General features: G+C 46.2%; 1 protein-coding gene across 2 annotated transcripts in view; it reads right to left on the reverse strand.

Annotated features, from left to right (window-relative positions):
- Window positions 1-7,416: 7,416 nt before the first annotated feature.
- Window positions 7,417-19,623, reverse strand: part of RAD51D (RAD51 paralog D) — a 61,327-nt gene continuing 49,120 nt past the window's right edge. For both annotated transcript variants that reach the window (XM_077482161.1, XM_077482160.1), the window contains exons 10-11: window positions 13,633-13,791; window positions 7,417-12,319 (exon numbers count right to left, since the gene is read on the reverse strand). In XM_077482161.1, the coding sequence (XP_077338287.1) occupies window positions 12,236-12,319; window positions 13,633-13,791 (243 nt within the window). In that variant the 3' untranslated portion in view covers window positions 7,417-12,235. The remainder of the gene's footprint in view (window positions 12,320-13,632; window positions 13,792-19,623) is intronic.

Consider the following 19,623-nt stretch of genomic DNA (forward strand, 5'->3'; position numbering starts at 1 on the left):
CTGCAGTATATTGAAATGTGTTAGTGCACTTTTAGTGCAGTATATTGCAGTGTAGTAAGTTCTCAAGGTAAAGTGCACCTAGCACCACTTTCCATTGGTTAAAGTCCATCCAAGTACACATTTCCCTGTCTCTATTACATTTTGGTAATAAGCCCCCCAATTATGTTTGGGAGGCCAACAAAGAGAGGTGGACATGCCCTCGGCACTGTGAGGGGGCCAAAAGCGCCTGTGTCCAAGGTGGACGTAGTCCGTCCTCAGGCAGGGCACATTTTCCTCTGTTTAGTGATGTTGCTTGTGCTATCAAGCCACAGCATGCAGAGGAGGTGGTGGACTAGCTTACTAAACCATACTCCTCCTCCTCTATCACCCAAGCAGAGACTGGTACACAGTCCACCGCAGCTGCCAGAGCGGCTTAATCTGCCTGCTTGTCCACAGCTACTCCTGGCATAGCCCCAGGATTATGGATGAGCCGAACACCCCCCAGTTCGGTTCGCACCAGAACTTTCGAATGGACCCCAAATTCGTACGAACGTTAGAACCCCATTGAAGTCTATGGGACTCGAACGTTCAAAATTAAAAGTGCTAATTTTAACTGCTAATATGCAAGATACTGTCCTAAAAAAGGTTTGGGGACCTGGCTCCTGCCCCAGGAGACCGTTTTGGCGGGAGCACTGATTTTAATGACGATTAAAGTGAAAAAAAAAAGTGAAATATTCCTTTAAATATCGTGCCTGGGGGGTGTCTATAGTATGCCTGTGAAGTGCCACGTGTTTCCCATGTTTAGAACAGTCCCTGCACAAAATGACATTTAACGGAAATAACGTCATTTAAAACTGCTTGCGGTTTTAATGTTATATCTGGTTCCTGCAATATGGTTGAAAATCATTGAGAAAAATGGCATGGGTAGCCCTCCCTGCCCATTACCAGCCCCTTTGGGTCTTGTACGGATATTAAGGGGAACCCCGTACCCATATTAAAAAAAGGAAATACGTGTGGCCCCCAGGCCCTATATACTCAGAACAGCAGTATACAGGTGGTGCAAACAAGACAGGGACTGTGTAAATTTGTTGTGTTAAGTTGAATCTGTTTGTAGTTTTCAACTGGTACATTTTTAAAGTGTAGCTCCAGTCAAAAAAAAAACCTATTTTTAAGCTTTTTGGAAAACATAGGGAAGGGTTATCACACCTGTATAATTTGTTTTGTCGTACATCTTTTTTCATCTCACTTGCTGTTGTCTCCTTCCGTTTGCAAGTAGGAGATGTTTGTAAGTTGGATGTTTGAAAGTAGGGGCCTACCCTATATGCTCTGCAGAAATGGCGGAACAAGGTGTTGGTTTTGCCACAACATTGTAAGCCCTCAAAGTGACTCTTGGTGGGCGCTGGAGCGCCCTGCTGTGAACGATTATATCAAGAATTGTAATTACATGTCATTGTTGAACAGTGGTAGAAAAATTGACCCTTGGTGATTGTGGTGCTGGTGCCACAACACTATAAGTCCTCACAGTTACTCTGGGTGGGCACAGGAACGGGCCCTCCTGTGAAATATTATATCACGAATTGTAATTACATGTCCCTGTTAAACAGGGGCAGAAAAATTGGACCTTAGGCACTGGTGCTGGTGCCACGACACTACAACCTCTTCCATATACTCTAGTTGTAGTGCAGGAATGAGCCCTGCTGCAAAGCATTGCATCAAAAATTGTAATTAAACGCCTCTGTGAAACAGGGGCAGAAAAATTGGGCTGATGGCATCACCCAGAACCAAAAATGTTCTTCCAACATATCAGCGGAGGAGGAAGAGGATAGACAATCAACATAACAGGACAGTCACTCAGCATCAGCATAGGCAGTCTTGAAGGGATGTGATAGTTCAAAAAAAATTATTCGGTTACATCAGCTTCAGGTGCTTGGTAGCTGGTGGTGATCCAAGACTGATTCATCTTGATGAAGGTCAGTCGATAAACTGATTTGGTGGACAGGCGCACCCTGTGATTGGTAACAAAGCCACCAGCAGCACTGAAGGTGCATTCCGAAAGAACGCTGGATACAGGACAGGCCAGTAGCTCAATTGCATACTGTGCAAGCTCTGGCCAGTGATCCATCCTCAAGACCCAGTAAGCCAGAGGATTTTCGGTGGGAAAGGTGTCCAAGTCTGACCTTGCCCCTAGGTATTCCTGCACCATTTAAATCAGACGCTGGCGATGGTTGCTGGAACCAATCATACCTTGGGGCTGCGGACTAAAAAATTGTCTAAAAGCATCGGTCAGACGGCCACCTTCTCCACCGCTCCCTCTGACCGATGCCTCAGCAACACGTTGTCCAGGACCAGGAGTTTGTAACCTCCCAGTCTCTGGGAACGCGTTGCACAGACCTTTCTGCAAGGCCTCCCGGAGATGTCTCATCCTCTGCTCCCTCTGCGACGGCAAGATAAGGTTGGCAACCTTACCCTTGTACCGTGGATCAAGGAGAGTGGCCAGCCAGTAATGGTCCCTCTCCTTGATCCGAAGAATACGAGGATCCTTCCGCAGGCTTTGCACGATCAGGGAGGCCATGCAGCGTAGGTTAGCTGAGGCATTCGGTCCGGAGTCCTCTGGGTCACTAAGGACAACATGAACGGCAGCTACCTCCTCCCAGCCACGTACAAGTCCACGGGTTTCTTGGGACTGTAAATCATCCCTACAAGACTGCTGCTGCTGAGTGCCAGCCTTCACCTCCATGCTGACACAATCATCCTCCTCCTCCTCTTCCTGTGTGATGGGTGGCACAACAGGAACACTGTCTGGATAAAGGGGGCCTTGAGAGGCAAGGAAGTCCTCCTCTTCCTGCCTCAAGTGCCCTGTCCATTATTCCACGCAGCGTATGCTCCAAGAGGTGGACAAGAGGTACAGTGTCACTGATGCATGCACTGTCACTGCTCACCATCCTTGTGGCCTCCTCAAACGGTGACAGAACAGTGCATGTATCCCTGATCATGCCCCACTGGCGCGGTGAGAAAAAACCGAGCTCCCCTGACCCTGTCCTGGTGCCGTAGTCGCACAGGTACTCATTGATGGCCCTCTGCTGCGTGTGCAGCCGCTGCAGCATGGCCAATGTTGAGTTCCACCTGGTGGGCATGTCACATATAAGGCGGTTCTTGGGCAGGTTCAACTCCTTTTGGAGCTCAGCCAGCCGAGCACAGGCATTAAATAATCGGCGGAAATGCACACAGACTTTCCTGGCCTGCTTCAGGACATCCTGTAAGCCGGGGTACCTGCCCAAGAACCGCTGCACCACCAGGTTAAGGACGTGAGCTACACAGGGCACATGGGTCAGTTGTCCCTGTCGGAGGGCGGAGAGGAGGTTGGTGCCATTGTCGCAAACCACCATTCCTGGCTTAAGCTGGCATGGCGTCAACCACCTCTCGGCCTGCCCCTGCAGAGCTGACAAAACATCCGCCCCAGTGTGGCTCCTGTCCCCCAAACAAACCAGCGCAAGCACGGCATGACATCGTTTTGTAGCCCCTGGAACGCCTACGGAGCACCGATGGTTCTGAGGACAGAGCACTGGAAGAGGCCATAGAGGAAGAAGAAGAGGAGGGGGTGGAGGAGAGAGGTGTGTCACAACCAATAGTAGCATTTTGGAGGCGTGGTGGTGGAACAACCTGCAACACTACTGCACCTTGTCCTGCATCCTTCCCAGCTGCCAGAAGAGTGACCCAATGGGCCGTGAAAGACAGGTAACGTCCCTGTCCATGCCTGCTGGACCATGAGTCAGCGGAAATATGCACCTTACCGCTGACCACCCTATCCAGCGAGGCAAGGACATTGCCTTCCACATGCCAGTAGAGAGCCGGAGTCGCCTTCCGTGAGAAAAAGTGGCGTTTGGGGACCTGCCACTGAAGAACCGCACATTGTACAAACTCACGGAAGGGGGCCGAGTCTACCAACTGAAAAGGCAGCAGTTGAAGTGCTAGCAATTTAGCCAAGCTAGCATTCAACCGCTGGGCATGTGGATGGCTGGGAGTGAACTTCTTTCGCCGGTCCAGCAGCTGGGGCAGGGATATTTGCCTGCTATAAATCGGACGTGGGTGTACTGCTAGCAGAGTGCCTGGAAGCACTCGGCTGTGACACACCTAATTGTACACCTTCATTCCTCTCAGAGCAGGTTTCAGAGAGGACTGAAGGTCTAGTGGGGTTGGAGATCCCAGCTGATGAGGAGCAAGGAGAGGTCCGCTTTGTTCTTTGGTGTGGGTCTTTGGAGGTATGCTTGCCAACGAGCTGCATGGCAGGTCAACATATGTCTGGTCAAGCATGTGGTGCCCAAGCGGCTGATGTTTTGGCCACGTGAGATACGCTTGAGACATATGTTGAAAATAGCAGTGGTGCGATCTGATGCACTCGTCTCAAAAAAGGCCCACACCAAAGAACTTTTAGAATAACGCGCAGAGGCAGCGCCCTGCACAGGCGGAGCTCTGCAGTGTGATTCAGTCGGTGTGCTGCCCCTAAGCTGGCCCCCGGAGGGCATCCTGCCTCGTTGGACATGTGCCTCCTCCCTCCTACCAGGCACCCACGTGGAGTCAGTGCCCTCATCATCCCTTCCCTCTTCATCGCTGGAGCAAACCTGGCAGTATGCTGCAGCTTGTGGAACATGACTGCCAGATTGCTGTCCTTCTTGAGCATCCCTTCTCTCTGCATTCACGCTACTGCCTTCCTCTAGCTGAGTATCATTATCAGAGCCTACAAAACACTGGGCATCCTCCTGGAGCATGTACCCAACACTGTGCTCAAAGAGTTCAGGAGACTCCTCAGGAGGATGTGGTGGGTCTAGGGAAGGAGTCACTGATGATGACATTGAGAGGAGGGAAGACGATGCGTTGGCAGCTGCTTTGCTAGTACCCTGAGCCTGGGTGAGAGACAATGAGGAGGATGAAGAGGGCTTGGTCATCCACTCTTCCAAGTCATTGGCATGTTGCGGCTCAACATGTCCAGCTGCCGAAAAGAAGGACAACCGTGTCCCATGGCCACGTGCTGATGACGACGATGCACCGCGTCCACGACCAGCACTGTTGTCTCTAGACACAGAGCCTGCTTGCCCTCTTTTATCGGCTCGCGCCTATCTGCCTCTCCTTGCTGGCCTTCCAGACATGGTAATGGCCTGAAGGGAGTTGGGAAAACCAGCAATTGGGTAGTGTATATTGTGCTGGAGGCACACACAACTTCCACTAACTCCGGCAGATGGCTCAATTAGAGAAGAGCTATGTAGGTGGATATAGCGGTGTATACTGGGTTCAGAGAACGCACAATCTCCTACCACTGACTGCAAGCTCTATTTAAAACGAGCAAGATAGTTAGCTATATAGGTGGATATAGCGGTGTATACTGGGTTCAGAGCACGCAGACAGCACGCACAATCTCCTACCACTGACTGCAAGCTCTATTAAAAAAGAGAAATATAGGTGAATATAGCGGTGTATACTGCGGTCAGGGCATGCAGGCAACAACCACTACAGAAGAGCAAGAACGAAAAATCGTCCGATAACGATCGGTGTATACTGTGTTGAAGGTACACAGAACACCCACTAACTCCTACAGACGCCAACACACTACACAAGGCCGCCGCGCTGGCGGCCTTATATAGTGTGGGGCGTGTACTACACAGCCTGAGCTATGATTGGCCACAGGCATCCTGCCTGTGACCAATCATGGCTCTCCTCGCTGCCGGCACTGTGATTGGCCAAGCATGCGGGGTCACAGTGCATGGTTGGCCAATCATGAGCCAGCAATGCACTGCGATGGCGCAGTGCATTGTGGGCCGTAAGCGCCACACGAATTTGCTAAGTTAGAGCCAGTGATGAGGAGGAGGGGAGGGGATAAGGACGATGAGGTCACTGATGCAACTTTGGCGCCGGATAGAGCAGAGGAGGAGGAAAGTTAGGCTGAGGCACAACTCCAACAAGACAGCCATCATAGACGAGTAGAGAGTAACCACTCTATTCCATCAGATTGTGGAGCTGTTAACTCCCAGCCCACTTCCCATATCTCAGCTGTGTGGGCTTTTTTAGCACATGTGCAGCTGATCGCACTATTGTAATTTGCAAAACTTTGCCTCAGAGATCAAGCTGGGCAAAAACACCAGCTTGACAAGGCATTTGTGGAAAGGGGTACTTAAGATGTGTGGGTCACGTGTTTGGGTAGAAGAGTTTGTGAGACCCGTGTGGTCTGTTCTGGTTCCAGGACCGGGGTAGCCTCGTGAGGTGCCCCGGTCACGGGGTGTTCGACATCCCGCAACATGTTCCTGTTAGAGGCCCCTAATAGACCTGCCTGGTCTGGGGTAGGGATCCGTCCGTTCCCGAGTCTCGGAACCTGCTGGTCCGAGGCGCAGTAACTGAGGGAGGATTCAAGGTGTCCGGGTGTACTCTCAGCTTGGAGAGGCACCACAGCGCATGGAAGTGACCGGGGGAGGACTCTTCAGAGGAGGATCGGCAAGTGGCATCCTGAGAAGTGCCTGGTTACTGATTTGGGAAGGACATTGACAAATTTAAGTTTTTCCAGTACCATTGAGGAGACAGAGAACATTCCAGGTACTGAGGAAAAAGGTTCCTGTTCACCCTTCCTTACAACTTGTACACGTTCATGGGATTGTTTCAAGTTTTGAGTCAACGGGCTGACTGCCATGATCTCTGGCTAGAGATCTGTTCAGCCTTGAAGTACCCAGCCGGGAGTGGCTACTCTCTGGGTGGAATTAGAGACTTAGCTAGACTTGCAGTTCAAGGTGCCCGAGTTGTTTACCCGTGCCCTCTGTTCCCATGAAAGACTGTCATTGGATGTTACTACTGCAAAATAAAACCTTTTATAAAAAGGACTTTATCCATGTCAGCGTCCAAGTCATTGGGTATCAACCCTGGGAACCCCTAGACGTGGAAGCACAGGCCAAGAGGAGGTAACCGGTAAGCCCAATAAGTCAAGGCTGCCCTGCAAGGGTTATGGCCGCTACATGTGCAAGACTGTCTAGGCTGCCTAGCTTTGTGGGTGTTGATTTTATTGTTTGGTATAGGTTTCATGGGCACAATTAACACCCAAGGACCATATTTTTCTGCACATTTTTGACAGGTGCATATAAATTTCAATTTTTGACAGCAAGGCCAATTCTTACTTTTATCAAGAGTACCTCTATAGGGTTACGGTGTGAAGGCACCACCAACACCCAATTTTTCTGCACCGGTTACGTCTATCCAAAATCTGTGAAACAGACACCAGAATTTATCCAAAAAAACTCTAATCTTGTTCTAAGTGTACTAACTCGTGGCTTCATCATACAGACTAGCTGTTGTTTATAAACTAAAGAAAGCTTGCAGGAAAAATGTAATTTTTGGGCTTTACAAATGATATTTGTGCTGCAGCAGGTCTATATACACAGTACAGATGCTCCCCAGGCACTATTTTTAAAGGAAGTTTTCATTTTTATTGTTTCACTTTAAGCATCAGTAAATCATAGCTCATTTAAAAATGATCTTTTTTACAAACTTTGTTTTCATTCATACATGTCCCCCAGAGCAGTACCTGGACCCCCAAACACTTTGTATGCCCAATAACTTGCATGCAATTTTTATTTTTCCAGTTGAAATCCCATACACTTCAATGGGGTACGTTGTTTGGCTCTGAACTTTTGCAATGTTCGAAAGTTCTGGCAAGAACCGAACCGGGGGTGTTCAGCCCATCTGTACTTCTTTCATCATAACACTAAACAATATTACATTTTGAGCAAAAGTCTGTGCTAGTCACAGACACACTGTTCTGATGGGTCTGTCTTCAGCACAGGCTCCTAACAAACATCCTGTAGAAGAGCAGGTTAAGTTCCCAGATCAGCTAAAGAACTAACCATGCTGTGTTCTTCTGCTTAGTATGGTCAGCTTTAAATAGGAAAGCAGAGTGACTGGCAGGGATATCACACAAAGTAATACAAAAAGAACAGGATACTTTTTCATACAAGTAAATGGTACAGCAGGCACATATCAGGAATATAAAATGTTGGGTTTACATATTTTTTGTAAATATAAGCAGAAAATTATGTAGACCATATTTTTTCCTTGAATCTATAAATGAGGAGTTTCGTTACCAATATGGCAGTAGTTTACCAAGTGGTGAGTGCATTCTGCCACAAGTAAAGACACTGACAGTGTGCCATCTCAAAAGAGATAACCAGTCTGACAATCTTTGCATCCAACACCATCATCAGTTGGTAAAGTCTGTGGGGCCAGTACACAGTATAAAGTATATAATACTGTCACAATGATTTTTTTTTTTTTTTTTTTAGTTGTCTATAGGCTCGAATCACAAACCTTTCAAACAATAAGGATTCTTCAGCCATAAAACACTGTCATTTTCAAATATGACTGGCTGAAAATACCTCACTTGGGATCCTTATCCTGTGTTCACTTTGTAAACAAAACCCTATGCAAATGAATTCCCTTACTGAGCATTACTGTAAGAAATTCTCCTTACATGAGTGACCAGTAATGGGATGGATTTCTGTCTGATTGGTAGTCAATGGGAATACTGCAAAAACCTTCCAAGGACCACACCTGTAACTTGTAACTGGCCAGTAATGCAAGGGGAATTTTTGCTCTAACTAGCCGCCATTATTAAACCACTTGCTGACCGGCGCACGCCGATGTACGTCGGCAGAATGGCATGGACAGGCAAATGGTTGTACAGGTATGTCCCTTTAAATTTGCCGCCATGCCATAACGGCGCGCACTGGTCGGGACCTCCACGTGTCCGATCACAGGTCCTGCGGACTCAATCGCCACGGCGATACCTGCAATCGTCTCATGGGGAGGAAGAACGGGGAGATGCTAATGAAAAGAAGCATCTCCCCATTCTGCCTAGTGACAGTGTCGCTGATCTCTGCTCCCTGTGATCGGAGCAGAGATCAGTGACGTGTCATACACAGCCACGCCCCCACACAGTTAGAAACACTCCCCAGGGCTCACTTAATCCCTACACTGCTACCTAGTGGTTAACCCCTTCACTGCCAGTGTCATTTACACAGGAATGACAATGGTCCCAAAAATGTGTCAAAAATGTCTGATGTATCCGCCATACTGTTGCAGTCACGATAAAATAAGAAAAAAATAAAAAATGTATTAATAAAAATGCCATAAATCTATCCCCTATTTTGTAGCTATAACTTTTGCGCAAACCAAACGCTTTTTGCGATTTTTTTACCAAGAATATGTAGAAGAATACGTATTGGTCTAAACTGAGGGAAATTTTTTTTTCTTTTTATATATATTTTTTGGGGATATTTATTATAGCAAAATGTAAAAAATATATTTTTTCAAAATTGTTGCTCTTTTTTTGTTTATAGCGCAAAAAATAAAAATCGCAGAGGTGATCAAATACCACCAAAAGAAAGCTCTAGTTGTGGGGAAAAAAAAAAGGACATCAATTTTGTTTGGGAGCCACGTTCGCACGACCGTGCAATTGTCAGTTAAAGCGACGCAGTGCCGAATCAAAAAGTGCTCTGGTCTTTGGCCTGCAAAATGGTCCAGGGCTTATGTGGTTAAAGGGCGTTGTTAGGGAAATGGCCGTAGAAGTACTGGCAATTTTACCAATACCAGAGATTGATGTCAGAGGCGCATTCCTGAATTGGCGCATGCATTATGTGACAGATGGAACCTCTTGCTGGCCTCTAAAAGGCCGCTGCTGTAGTGCCATTTCCCCCAAATTGCTGGATTATCGTCAGCTTCCCTGTGCTCTTGAACCTCTGTGTCTATTCCTTGGATTTCTAATTGTAACCCAGCTTGTTCCAGACCTGTTTGACTTTTTCTCCTGGCATTTCCCTTGACTTGTTCTACTAACCTTCCTCCTGCCTGTGTATGACCCCAGCTTGTCTTACAGACTTTGCTGCTGCTTACTGGCTTGATCACCTGTGTATGACCCCGGCTTTCCTTCCAGACTTTGCTACCTTTTACCGGCTTGCCCACCTGTGTATGACCCTTGGCCTGGCTTCTACTTCTGTATCCTGAGTGCATGGATTGCCCAATGCACAGCTGGAGTTCCCAAATGAACATATACCTTGCTACCGGCTCTGCAATCCTCTGCAGTCTCCAGGTGATCAACAGCTCTGCTCATCCAGAGCTTGCCAGCAACCTGTGCTTCTTTGGGCACTATACCTCCTGTCCCACTTTCGGCGGTATAATGCACTTAGCCTCGGATCAGGTACGTGACAGGTGTTCTTCCTCCAACTGATGGACAATATAAGGGGTGTTCCTCCAACTGGCTGCCATTATAAGCGGCTGTGTTCCTCCAACTGTCTTCCATTATAATTGGCTATTTTCCTCCAACTGACCACCATTGTAAGTGGCATTCTTCCTCGAACTGACCACCATCATAAGGGGCATGTTTCCTCCAACTGGCCACCAATATAAAGGGCGTTCTTCCTTCAACTGGCCATCAATATAAAGGGCGTTCTTCCTTCAACTGGCCACCAATATAAAGGGCGTTCTTCCTCCAACTGACCATCAAAATAAGGGGTATTCCTCCAACAGGCTGCCATTATAAGGGGTTATCCTCCTCCACTTTACAGTTACCGTATAAAGGGGCATTCTTCCTCCAACTGACAGCCAAAATAAGGGGCATTCTTCCACTAACTGAACGCCAGCCTAAAGGGTATTCTTCAGTGTAAGGGGAATTCTTCCTCCCAACCGATGAGAGGTTAGGCCATTCTTCCCATTGACTAGCAATGTATGGGGCATTTTTCATTCAACTGGCCACCATTATAAAAGGGGCATTCTTCCACCAACTGGCCACCATTATAAAGGGGCATTCTTTCTCCAACCGGCCACCATTATAGTGGGTTACCTTCTTCCAGTTTACCATTATAAGGGGCATTCTTCATCCATCTGAAAACCAAAATAGGGGGCATTCTTCCTTCTAAACACCAGTGTAAGGGCCATTCTTCCCATTGACCAGCAATAAAAGGGGCATTTTTTTCTCCAACTGACCACCAGTGTAAGGGGCACTTTGCTCCAATTGACCAAAATATACAAGACATTGTTCTTACTGACCACCAATGGTAAGGACATTTTTCCTACAGACCCCCAAAGGAAGAGGTATTCTTCTTTATTCCTTTGACTAATCATCAATATAAAGGGCAATTCTAAAAGAAAAAAGCCCCTTTCATTGATGATCAATGGTCATGCAATTAACATTGGAAGGGGAAGGAAGAAAGCCCCAAACCGGCATAGTGTAGCACAATTTATTAAGTAAAATACCATATTAAAAAAAATGACACGCACAAGCGGGTGAGGGGGAGAGAGAGGATGATAGTCCGCAGTGCCGGTTTGGTGCTTTCTTCCCATCCTATTTTACAGATTGTGGATTTCCAGCCCACATATGAAAGCAGCCTTGCCAGCACGTCAAAGTCAGCCATTTTCTACCAATTTACATTTTTATTCCTATACCTCCGGGAATTAGTATCTTTCAATACTACAATACTTTAACCTGGCATATGACATCTTATCACTATAGGATGGGCACAGTGTCATTGATTTAGTGTTTTTTAGTCATGCCTTTAACATTGACGGTCTTACTTTTCACTGGAATATTTATGTATTCTGCTTGCAATATCAAAAAATATACTGTTGCCATTTATTTTCTGCTAATAATTATTAGCTTAATTACACTATTACTGAAAATAATTTTGATGTATAGGGGAGGGGTGTGTTACAAAATGATCTGCGCCATCTAATACGCTAGATACACCACTGATATACGGTTCTCTGTAAATTGCATGCCAGTTTAATTTTTACCCCAACTTTCTTACAAGTTAGGCCATACAAGGCAATAACATGCTCTGGTCACACAAAACAAAACAAAAAAAAAAAAAAAAAACACAACAAGCTGAAGCAGGCAGTGTGATGCAAGTTCTTCATCCAACTTGTTACGTCCCAAATGCTCTCCTTCAAATGCATCCCTATTATAAAAAGCTATTACTTGCTTATGGAAGTGGGTGACTATTCAATTCCACTCAGAATCTCCAGAAAGCCACACAGCAATTATATACAAAAAAAATGAAATGATACAATTTTGGCATAAGGCAACATTTCTTTTTCCCACAAATAAAGCAGCCAATCTCCACTTCCACTTGCAACTTTGAAGACTGGGAATACAAACAATATTCAAAAGGTATTTCAGTGGTTTTTGTAAAAAATTCTAAAAAAAAAAAAAAAGTCAATTTTTCTGACTGGCATATCATGATCTAGAAGTTGTGCTTGTACTGCTTCCTTCTAGCGTCCCAAAGCAGCCAATCTCCACTTCCACTTGCAAGTTTGAAGGCTGGGAATATAAACAAACAATCAGAAATACAATGACAATGGACCATGATGAGAATACAACTGCATAAGTTCTTTAACCACTTACCACAAACCAACATGCTGTACGTTGGTACATTGATGTAGCGTACTGGGGGTTATGGCAGCAGATAGCTGCCATAACCCCGGTATTTTCAGAAACCGCAGGCGGTCCTCTCTAAGATAAAAGTGGTCTCTGCGGTGGACTTTTATCTGCGCCAGGAGAGGTGCCCCCATCCTGCTGCGATACGGTCTTCTCTGCCACTTACCGGAGCCGCCGGTAGCAGTGGAGATGATCCTATCCTTTCCCCTGAGAGGCCTGGAGTAGAGTGAAGGAAAGATGGCCCCCACTCGGCTCCATAACATTGGATGACGGATGACTCGGCTCCATAACATTGGATGCCGTGCCGTTATGGGCACGGCTGTGTGAAAGGGGTCTAAAGCACTTGGGCTTTCACATTTGGATTGCAGATGAGGCTTCTTTCAAGCGCTTTACATGCGCTTTTTTTAAACGCTAAAGCGCCTGAAAAACGCCCCAGTGTGAAAGGGGTCTTAAGTGTAAATGTGAGATCTGAGGACTTTTTGACCCCAGATCTCACATTAAGGAGGTCCTGTCATGCTTTTTATCTTTCTATTACAAGGGATGTTTACATCCCTTGTAATAGGAATAAAAGTGATCCCCAATTTTCTTTAAAGGGACAGTGTAAAACAACAAAAACATTTAAAGCACCTCGTCCCATCATGCTCGCGCGTAAAAGTGAACGCACGCGCAAATCACTCTCACATACGTAAACAATGATCAAAGCACACATGTGAGGTATCGTCACGATCGTTAGAGCGAGAGCAATAGTTCTAGCAAAAGAACTCTTCTGTAACTCAAAACTGGTAACCTGTAGAAATTTTTAAACAGCGCCTATGGAGATTTTTTTTAAGGGTCAAATTTGTCTCCATTCCACGAGCAATTTTGAAGCACGACATGTTGGGTATCAATTTATTCGGCGTAACATGATCTTTCACAACATAAAAATTAATTAGGCTAACTTTACTGTTTTCTTATTTTAATTAAAAAAGTGTATTTTTTTCCAAAGAAATTACGTTTGTAAGACTAATATATATATATATATATATATATATATATATATATATATATATATATATATATATATATATATTTTTTTTTTTTTTTTTGGGGGGGGGGGGCTCTAAGTAATTTCCTAGCAAAACAAAATTTTAAACTTGTAAACAACAAGTTTTAAAAAATAGGCCTGGTCTAAGTGGTTAAAATAACAAAAAGCTTACTTGTCGAGGTGACTTTACAAGTGACGCTGTACGAAATCCACTTTGGGCATTTCCTTCTGGTCTATAAAGCAGAATACGTGTACTGGGCACAAAACTCCATGAACGACCCAGGGCTGGACGAATCCTACTTGCACTGTCTTTAGTAATGTGGTTAGTTACCTGGAGAGATGCACCAAGCAATCCATTAAATCAACAACAGCAGAAAAGTTATTTGAAGTATCTTGAGCTATACAACAGATCATAAAGTAGCCACCATTTTGAAAGATAATGTACGATATAATTACAGTATTATTACAAATGAACACAATAGAGTAACATAAAGCTGGGTACACACTGTCCGAAAATCAGCAAGAACAGGACAACTTTCGGTCAGTGTGTACAGCAGTCTGTCTGACAAAAGCGTAATGACTGGCATTTGTCGAAAAGACATGCTGGAAAACTAGACCATCGGCGCTCGCAGCCAATGGCACAGCGGGGGAGAATGCCACACCAACATCGCTTGTGTTGGTAGATCTGTTAAACCACTGGGTTGAATAAAAAAGATTTAGCAGTGCAGTGTGTCCGTGCTATAGCCAAATGATGTCCACAGCACAGATCTGAATTCCCGGTAGACCGTCATATGACGGCTTCCCCTTTGCACACGCCCTGCACGCGCCCTACAGGGTGTGCACAGAGAACGCTGTGATCACTGAGTCACTGAGACTCGGGTGATCACCGATCCGAGTAAAAGGCCCCTTACGATGTGATAAGCTTTCAGCCAATGACAGCTGATCACATGATCAAAACAAAAGCTTGTGATTTTTTTTTTCTCCTCACGCTGACAGCGGAGAAAAAAAAAAAAAAAAATAAAAAAAAAAAAAAAAAAAAAAAAAAAAAGGTTGATCACCAACTCATCTGAAAGGGACATCGGACAAAGGAAGAGGCAATTGTGCCTCATTTATGCCGCCTGACAGTGCTAACAAGCACCACCTATCAATGCCCACCAGTGGTGCCAGTCAGTGCCACTTAGAAGTGCTGCCTATCAGTGTAACGGGTCAGTGCCAATTACTACCACCCATCAATGCCACCTCTCAGTGCCACCTCATCAGCGTACATCAATGACAGACAAAAATTACCCGTTTTAACCTTTTATAACAAAATAAAAGTTAAAAAAATATATATATATATTTTTTTTTAAATGTAAAAAAACACAGGTGGTGATCAAATACCCCCCCAAAAAAAAAAAACTATTTGTGGGGAAAAAAAAAAAAAAAGATAAAAAAATTAAATCTGGGTACAGTGTTGTATGACTGCAGAATTGTCAAAGTGAATCAGCGCTGAAAGCTGAAAATTCGTCTGGATAGGAGGGGGGGGGGGGGGTTTTAAGTGCCCTATAAGCAAGTGGTAAACAACATCGGCAGCAAATTCTGTTATCGGAACGTGGAAGTGTTATACTACAGTAAGGCAAAAAAAAAAAACTTCTTTCTTTCCAAGTAAGGCCCATTTCACACTGGTGCGACATACACTCTGACTTTGGGAGCACATGTCGCATGGCATGTATAAATCAATGGTTCCCTAAGAGAGCCATCTTAACTGGTCCACCACAAGGCAGTCTGACTTTGAAAAAGGTTCCTGCACTACTTTTATCTGACTTCAGCCCAGTCAAGATCACTGAAGGTGGATCAAAGTTGGATAAACATTTTAACGGATTCGACTTTGGCATGCGACTTGTGCTCTGGAGGATCTTGAAGGGGAACCCACGGAAAAAAAAAAAAGAAGAAGAAGGAAGGCCTGTGGATTCCCTCCCCCCCCCCCCCCCCCCATTCCATATGAGGCCCTTCAGGTTGGGAAAGGAAAGATACCTTCGGTCTAGTATGGATTTTAAGTGGAACCCTCATACCAAAATAAAAATAAAAAAAAAGAAACGGAGTGGGATCCCCCCTAAAGATTCATACAAGACCCTTATCTGAGCATGCAACCCAGCAGGTCAGAAAAGGGGGAAGGGATCAGCGAGGGGATGGGTGGCACCATACCAGGCCACATGCCCTCAACATGGGGACAAGGGCTTTTCCCCGTCAACCTTGGGCGGTGGTTGTGGGGGGGGGGGGGGTCTGAAGGCAGGGGGCTTATCGGAATCTGTAAAGCCCCCCACCCCAAGATCCTGCCCCCCCCCACTTTATGTCAATAAGTATGGGGTACTTTGTAGCCCTACTCATTTACCCCATTAAAAAAAGTGTCAAATAGTACACAGGTGTTTGAAAAAGTCTGTTAATTAACCAGTTTCATACTCGGCATACTAGACACGCCCAAAAACATGTCATCAGGGCATGTCTAGTACGTCCAGTCCTTCTGCCGCGATCCTTTCCTGTCCCAGTCCCTGACAATTCAGCTCCGTTAAACACAGCTGCATTGCCGAGTACACAGAGAAGATCGGCAACAGTAGCTGTAAAAAAAAAAGAAAAAAAAAAGGCTTAGTTAGACTTACCGGTGACTGTATTTCTAAGAGCCTTTTAGGACAACCTTGGAGAGGGTGCAGCTCCACCCATTTTCCTGGAAAAACATGACATGTCTTTAAATCCTTCCTCTCCCACATTGGCCTCACTTATTGTGTGGTCTCTGACAAACTGGAAAACAAAGCACAGAAAACCGCCAAACAACCATGATGGATAAAAAGGAGGGAAACGACGATTGTCCTGAAAGGCTCTTAGAAATACCAGCAGCGGTAACTAACTAAGCCTTTCTCAAATCGCCTTTCAGGACAACCTTGGAGAGGATAACAGAGAAACTTACCCTAGGGTGGGACTACTGCCTGCAGTACCTTCCTGCCGAAGGCTTGATCTGCGGCGGACAGTTGGTCCAACCTATAATGTCGGAGAAATGTCGAGTAGCTGGACCAAGTGGAAGCCTTGCAAATTAGTTCAGGCGTAGCACTGGCCCTTTCAGCCCAGGAAACTGCCATTGATCTCATAGAATGAGCAGCAATACCTGAGGGGTTATTTCTCCCTTAGCTTTGAAGGTCTACAAGGTTGCCCATTAAAGCCATCTGCCCAGAGTGCTTTTTCCCCCCTTTACGAGCACCTGAGAATATGACAAAGAGAGCATTTGATTTTCTAAACTCTTCAGTGACTGTTAGAAAGTGCAGCAGGCATCTCCTACCATCCAGTGTGTGGAAAGCTTCTTCTCCTGGATTGGCAGCAGCAGAGGAAAAAAGTGGGCAGGACTAATTTCTTGTGAATGGTAAAAAGTTGAAGAAACCTTAATTGAAAAGGCTGGATCTGTTTGAAGGATTACCCGGTCTGAAAAAACGTTTAGAAAGGGTTCTGTTACCGCCAGGGCCTGAAGCTTGCTGACTCTTCTTGCTGAACTGAAGCTTGCCGACGTAATGGCTACCAGAAAAATTGTTTTCACACTTGTAAAAACTACGTTTTTTAACCACTTGCTTACTGGGCACTTAAACCCCCCTCCTGCCCAGACCAATTTTCAGCTTTCAGCGCTGATGCACTTTGAATGACAATTGCGCGGCCATACAACACTGTACCCAAATGAAATTTTTAGCATTTTTTTCCCCACAAATAGAGCTTTCTTTTGGTGGTATTTAATTACAGCTGGGAGTTTTATTTTTTGCTAAACAAAAAAAAAAATCATGTTTAATAGTTTGTTATAAAATTTTGCAAACAGGTCATTTTTCTCCTTCATTGAAGTGCGCTGATGAGGCGGCACTGATAGGCTGCTCTGGTGGGCACTGATAGGCACAGATAAGGTGACACCGATAGGCACAGATAAGGCAGTACTGATGGGCACAGATAAGATAGCACTGGTAGGTGACACTGATGGGCACGGATATGTGGCACTGGGGTGCAGCACCGTTGTTGAGGAAGATTGTGGGCACTGATGGGTGGCACTGTGGGCACTGATGGGTGGCAATGATGGGGGGCACTTTTTTATTACTGAGGTGGCACTGGCAGGGGGCAGGTGGGCACTGGTAAGCTGGCCGTGATCGGGACTGATGTGACGATCACGGCCGCCGATGATTGGCTCTTTTTTTCTCCTCGCGCTGTCAGAGCGAGGAGGAAAAATAGCCGATTACCGGCTCCGTTGTATCACATGATCAGCTGTCATTGGCTGACAGCTGATCACGTGGTAAGGGGTCGGGATCGACCCCTTGCGTCGATCCGTGATCAGGCGGGTCTCATAGACTCGCTGATCACAGAGCGCGCCGCGCGTGCCCCTCAGGGGGCGTGCAGGCCGCTCGTGCACGGGACGACGTCAATAGACGTAGTCCCGGCAAAGGAGGTCCGCGCTGTAGCAGTCATTTGGCTATAGCGCGGATCCCTAGTGGTTAAGGATGCTTCCTGTAAGGGTTCAAACGGAGCTCCTGTGGGACCCTGTAAAACAACAGACAGATCCCAACTGGGAAAAACTGGCCACCTGCCTTTTCAGGGTGCTGGCTGCCAGCCCCTTCTCAGACTTCAGGCTCCACTGTGCTTCCACCACTCTCCTCCTGCTTGCTAGAAGATTCTGGGATCCATTTAGGTGGACTGCAGACAAATGAGGCCACATTCTGTTCTGCCCAGGTAAGTAGCTGACTGGCTAGTTCCAAGAGTTCTCTGCTTCTGGTTCCTCCTTGTTTCAATACATAAGCTACTGCAGTCGCATTGTCCGAAAGAACCTTAACATGTCCCTTTACCACTTGTTGAAGGACTAGGAGACCGAGAAAAATGGCCTTTAGTTCCAGCCAATTTGAGTACTTACGGGCTTCCACTTTGGACCAGGCCCCCTGAGAGGTTTGGCTGTCCAGGTGGGCTCCCCAACCCCAGGAACTCATGTCTGTTGTTAGACGCTTGTCTAAGGGAAAGACCCAGGAGAGACCTCTTTCCAGGTTGGTTGAATCCCTCCACCACCAGAGCGCCCGATTTACGTTTGAGGCAAGTTTAATCTGTTTTTCTAACTACTCCTGGTGCGACCATCTTTCTAAGATATTCATCTGGAGAGGCCTGGAATGTAATCTGGCCCACTGTATACCTGGGATCAACACCATAAGGAGTCTCAAAACTGCCATGGCTGATCGGACTGAAACTGGGAGGTTGGTTTGAATCTGTCTCACCGCAGATTGGATCTTCGCAATCTTCTCTTGTGGCAGAAAAACTTTTTGGAGCACTGAGTTTATCGTATAGCCCAGAAACCTCATCTCCTGCATTGGTTCTAGATTTGATTTTTCTAGATTCATGAGCCACCCCAAGTTCTTGAGGTGAGCCTGAGACACCTGAAGATTTGTCAAGACCTGTTCTGTGGAGTCTGCAAAAAAACAGCAGATCGCCCAGGTATGGGATGACCGAAATCCCTCTTAATGGCAGAAGCCCTGGAGCCTCTGAAGCTATCTTTGTAAAGATCCTGGAGGAGGATGAAAGTCCGAACAGCAGAGCTCTGAATTGTAGATGCCAAACTGAAGTCCCCAGGTTGAGGGCTAGACGGAGTAAGCCAGGACCCGGAACTGACATGTGGGACACGCCGCTGACCCCTCGGCCACCTGGACCATGCCAGTGAACCCCGGTGCACAGATGCCAACACCTCCTGCGGGCCATTGAGCTGGAGAGACTGGGGACACCGGAACACCCCCTGCCCATACTGGGGGGGGGGGGGGTGCTGGGACGACCACTACACACCAGACAGATACACAACAAGGTAAGCCTTATCCCTCCAGCCTGGAGAGAGTGCAGCTCCCTGGCTCCAGCATGCGCATCCCCAGTGGCGGAGGAAACACAATAACTGAGGCCACGGTGGAAAAGGAGGGATTTAAAGACGGCATGTTTTTCCTGGAAAATGGGCAGAGCTGCGCTCTTTCAAAGGTTGTCCTGAAAGGCGATTTGAGAAAAAAGAAGCAATCTTGCAAAGTTTATAAAACAAAATTGCTCAACCACAATCACAGAAGGTTACAATTGAAACATTCTATTAACATCATTAAAATGTTCCTCTGTTGAACCCCTTATTTTACTCTAATCAGCACTAATTAAC

Source organism: Lithobates pipiens, unplaced genomic scaffold (assembly GCF_037356315.1).
Source record: "Lithobates pipiens isolate NorthernLeopardFrog02 unplaced genomic scaffold, aLitPip1_a1.2 Scaffold_16, whole genome shotgun sequence".
Classification (NCBI taxonomy): Eukaryota; Metazoa; Chordata; class Amphibia; order Anura; family Ranidae; genus Lithobates; species Lithobates pipiens.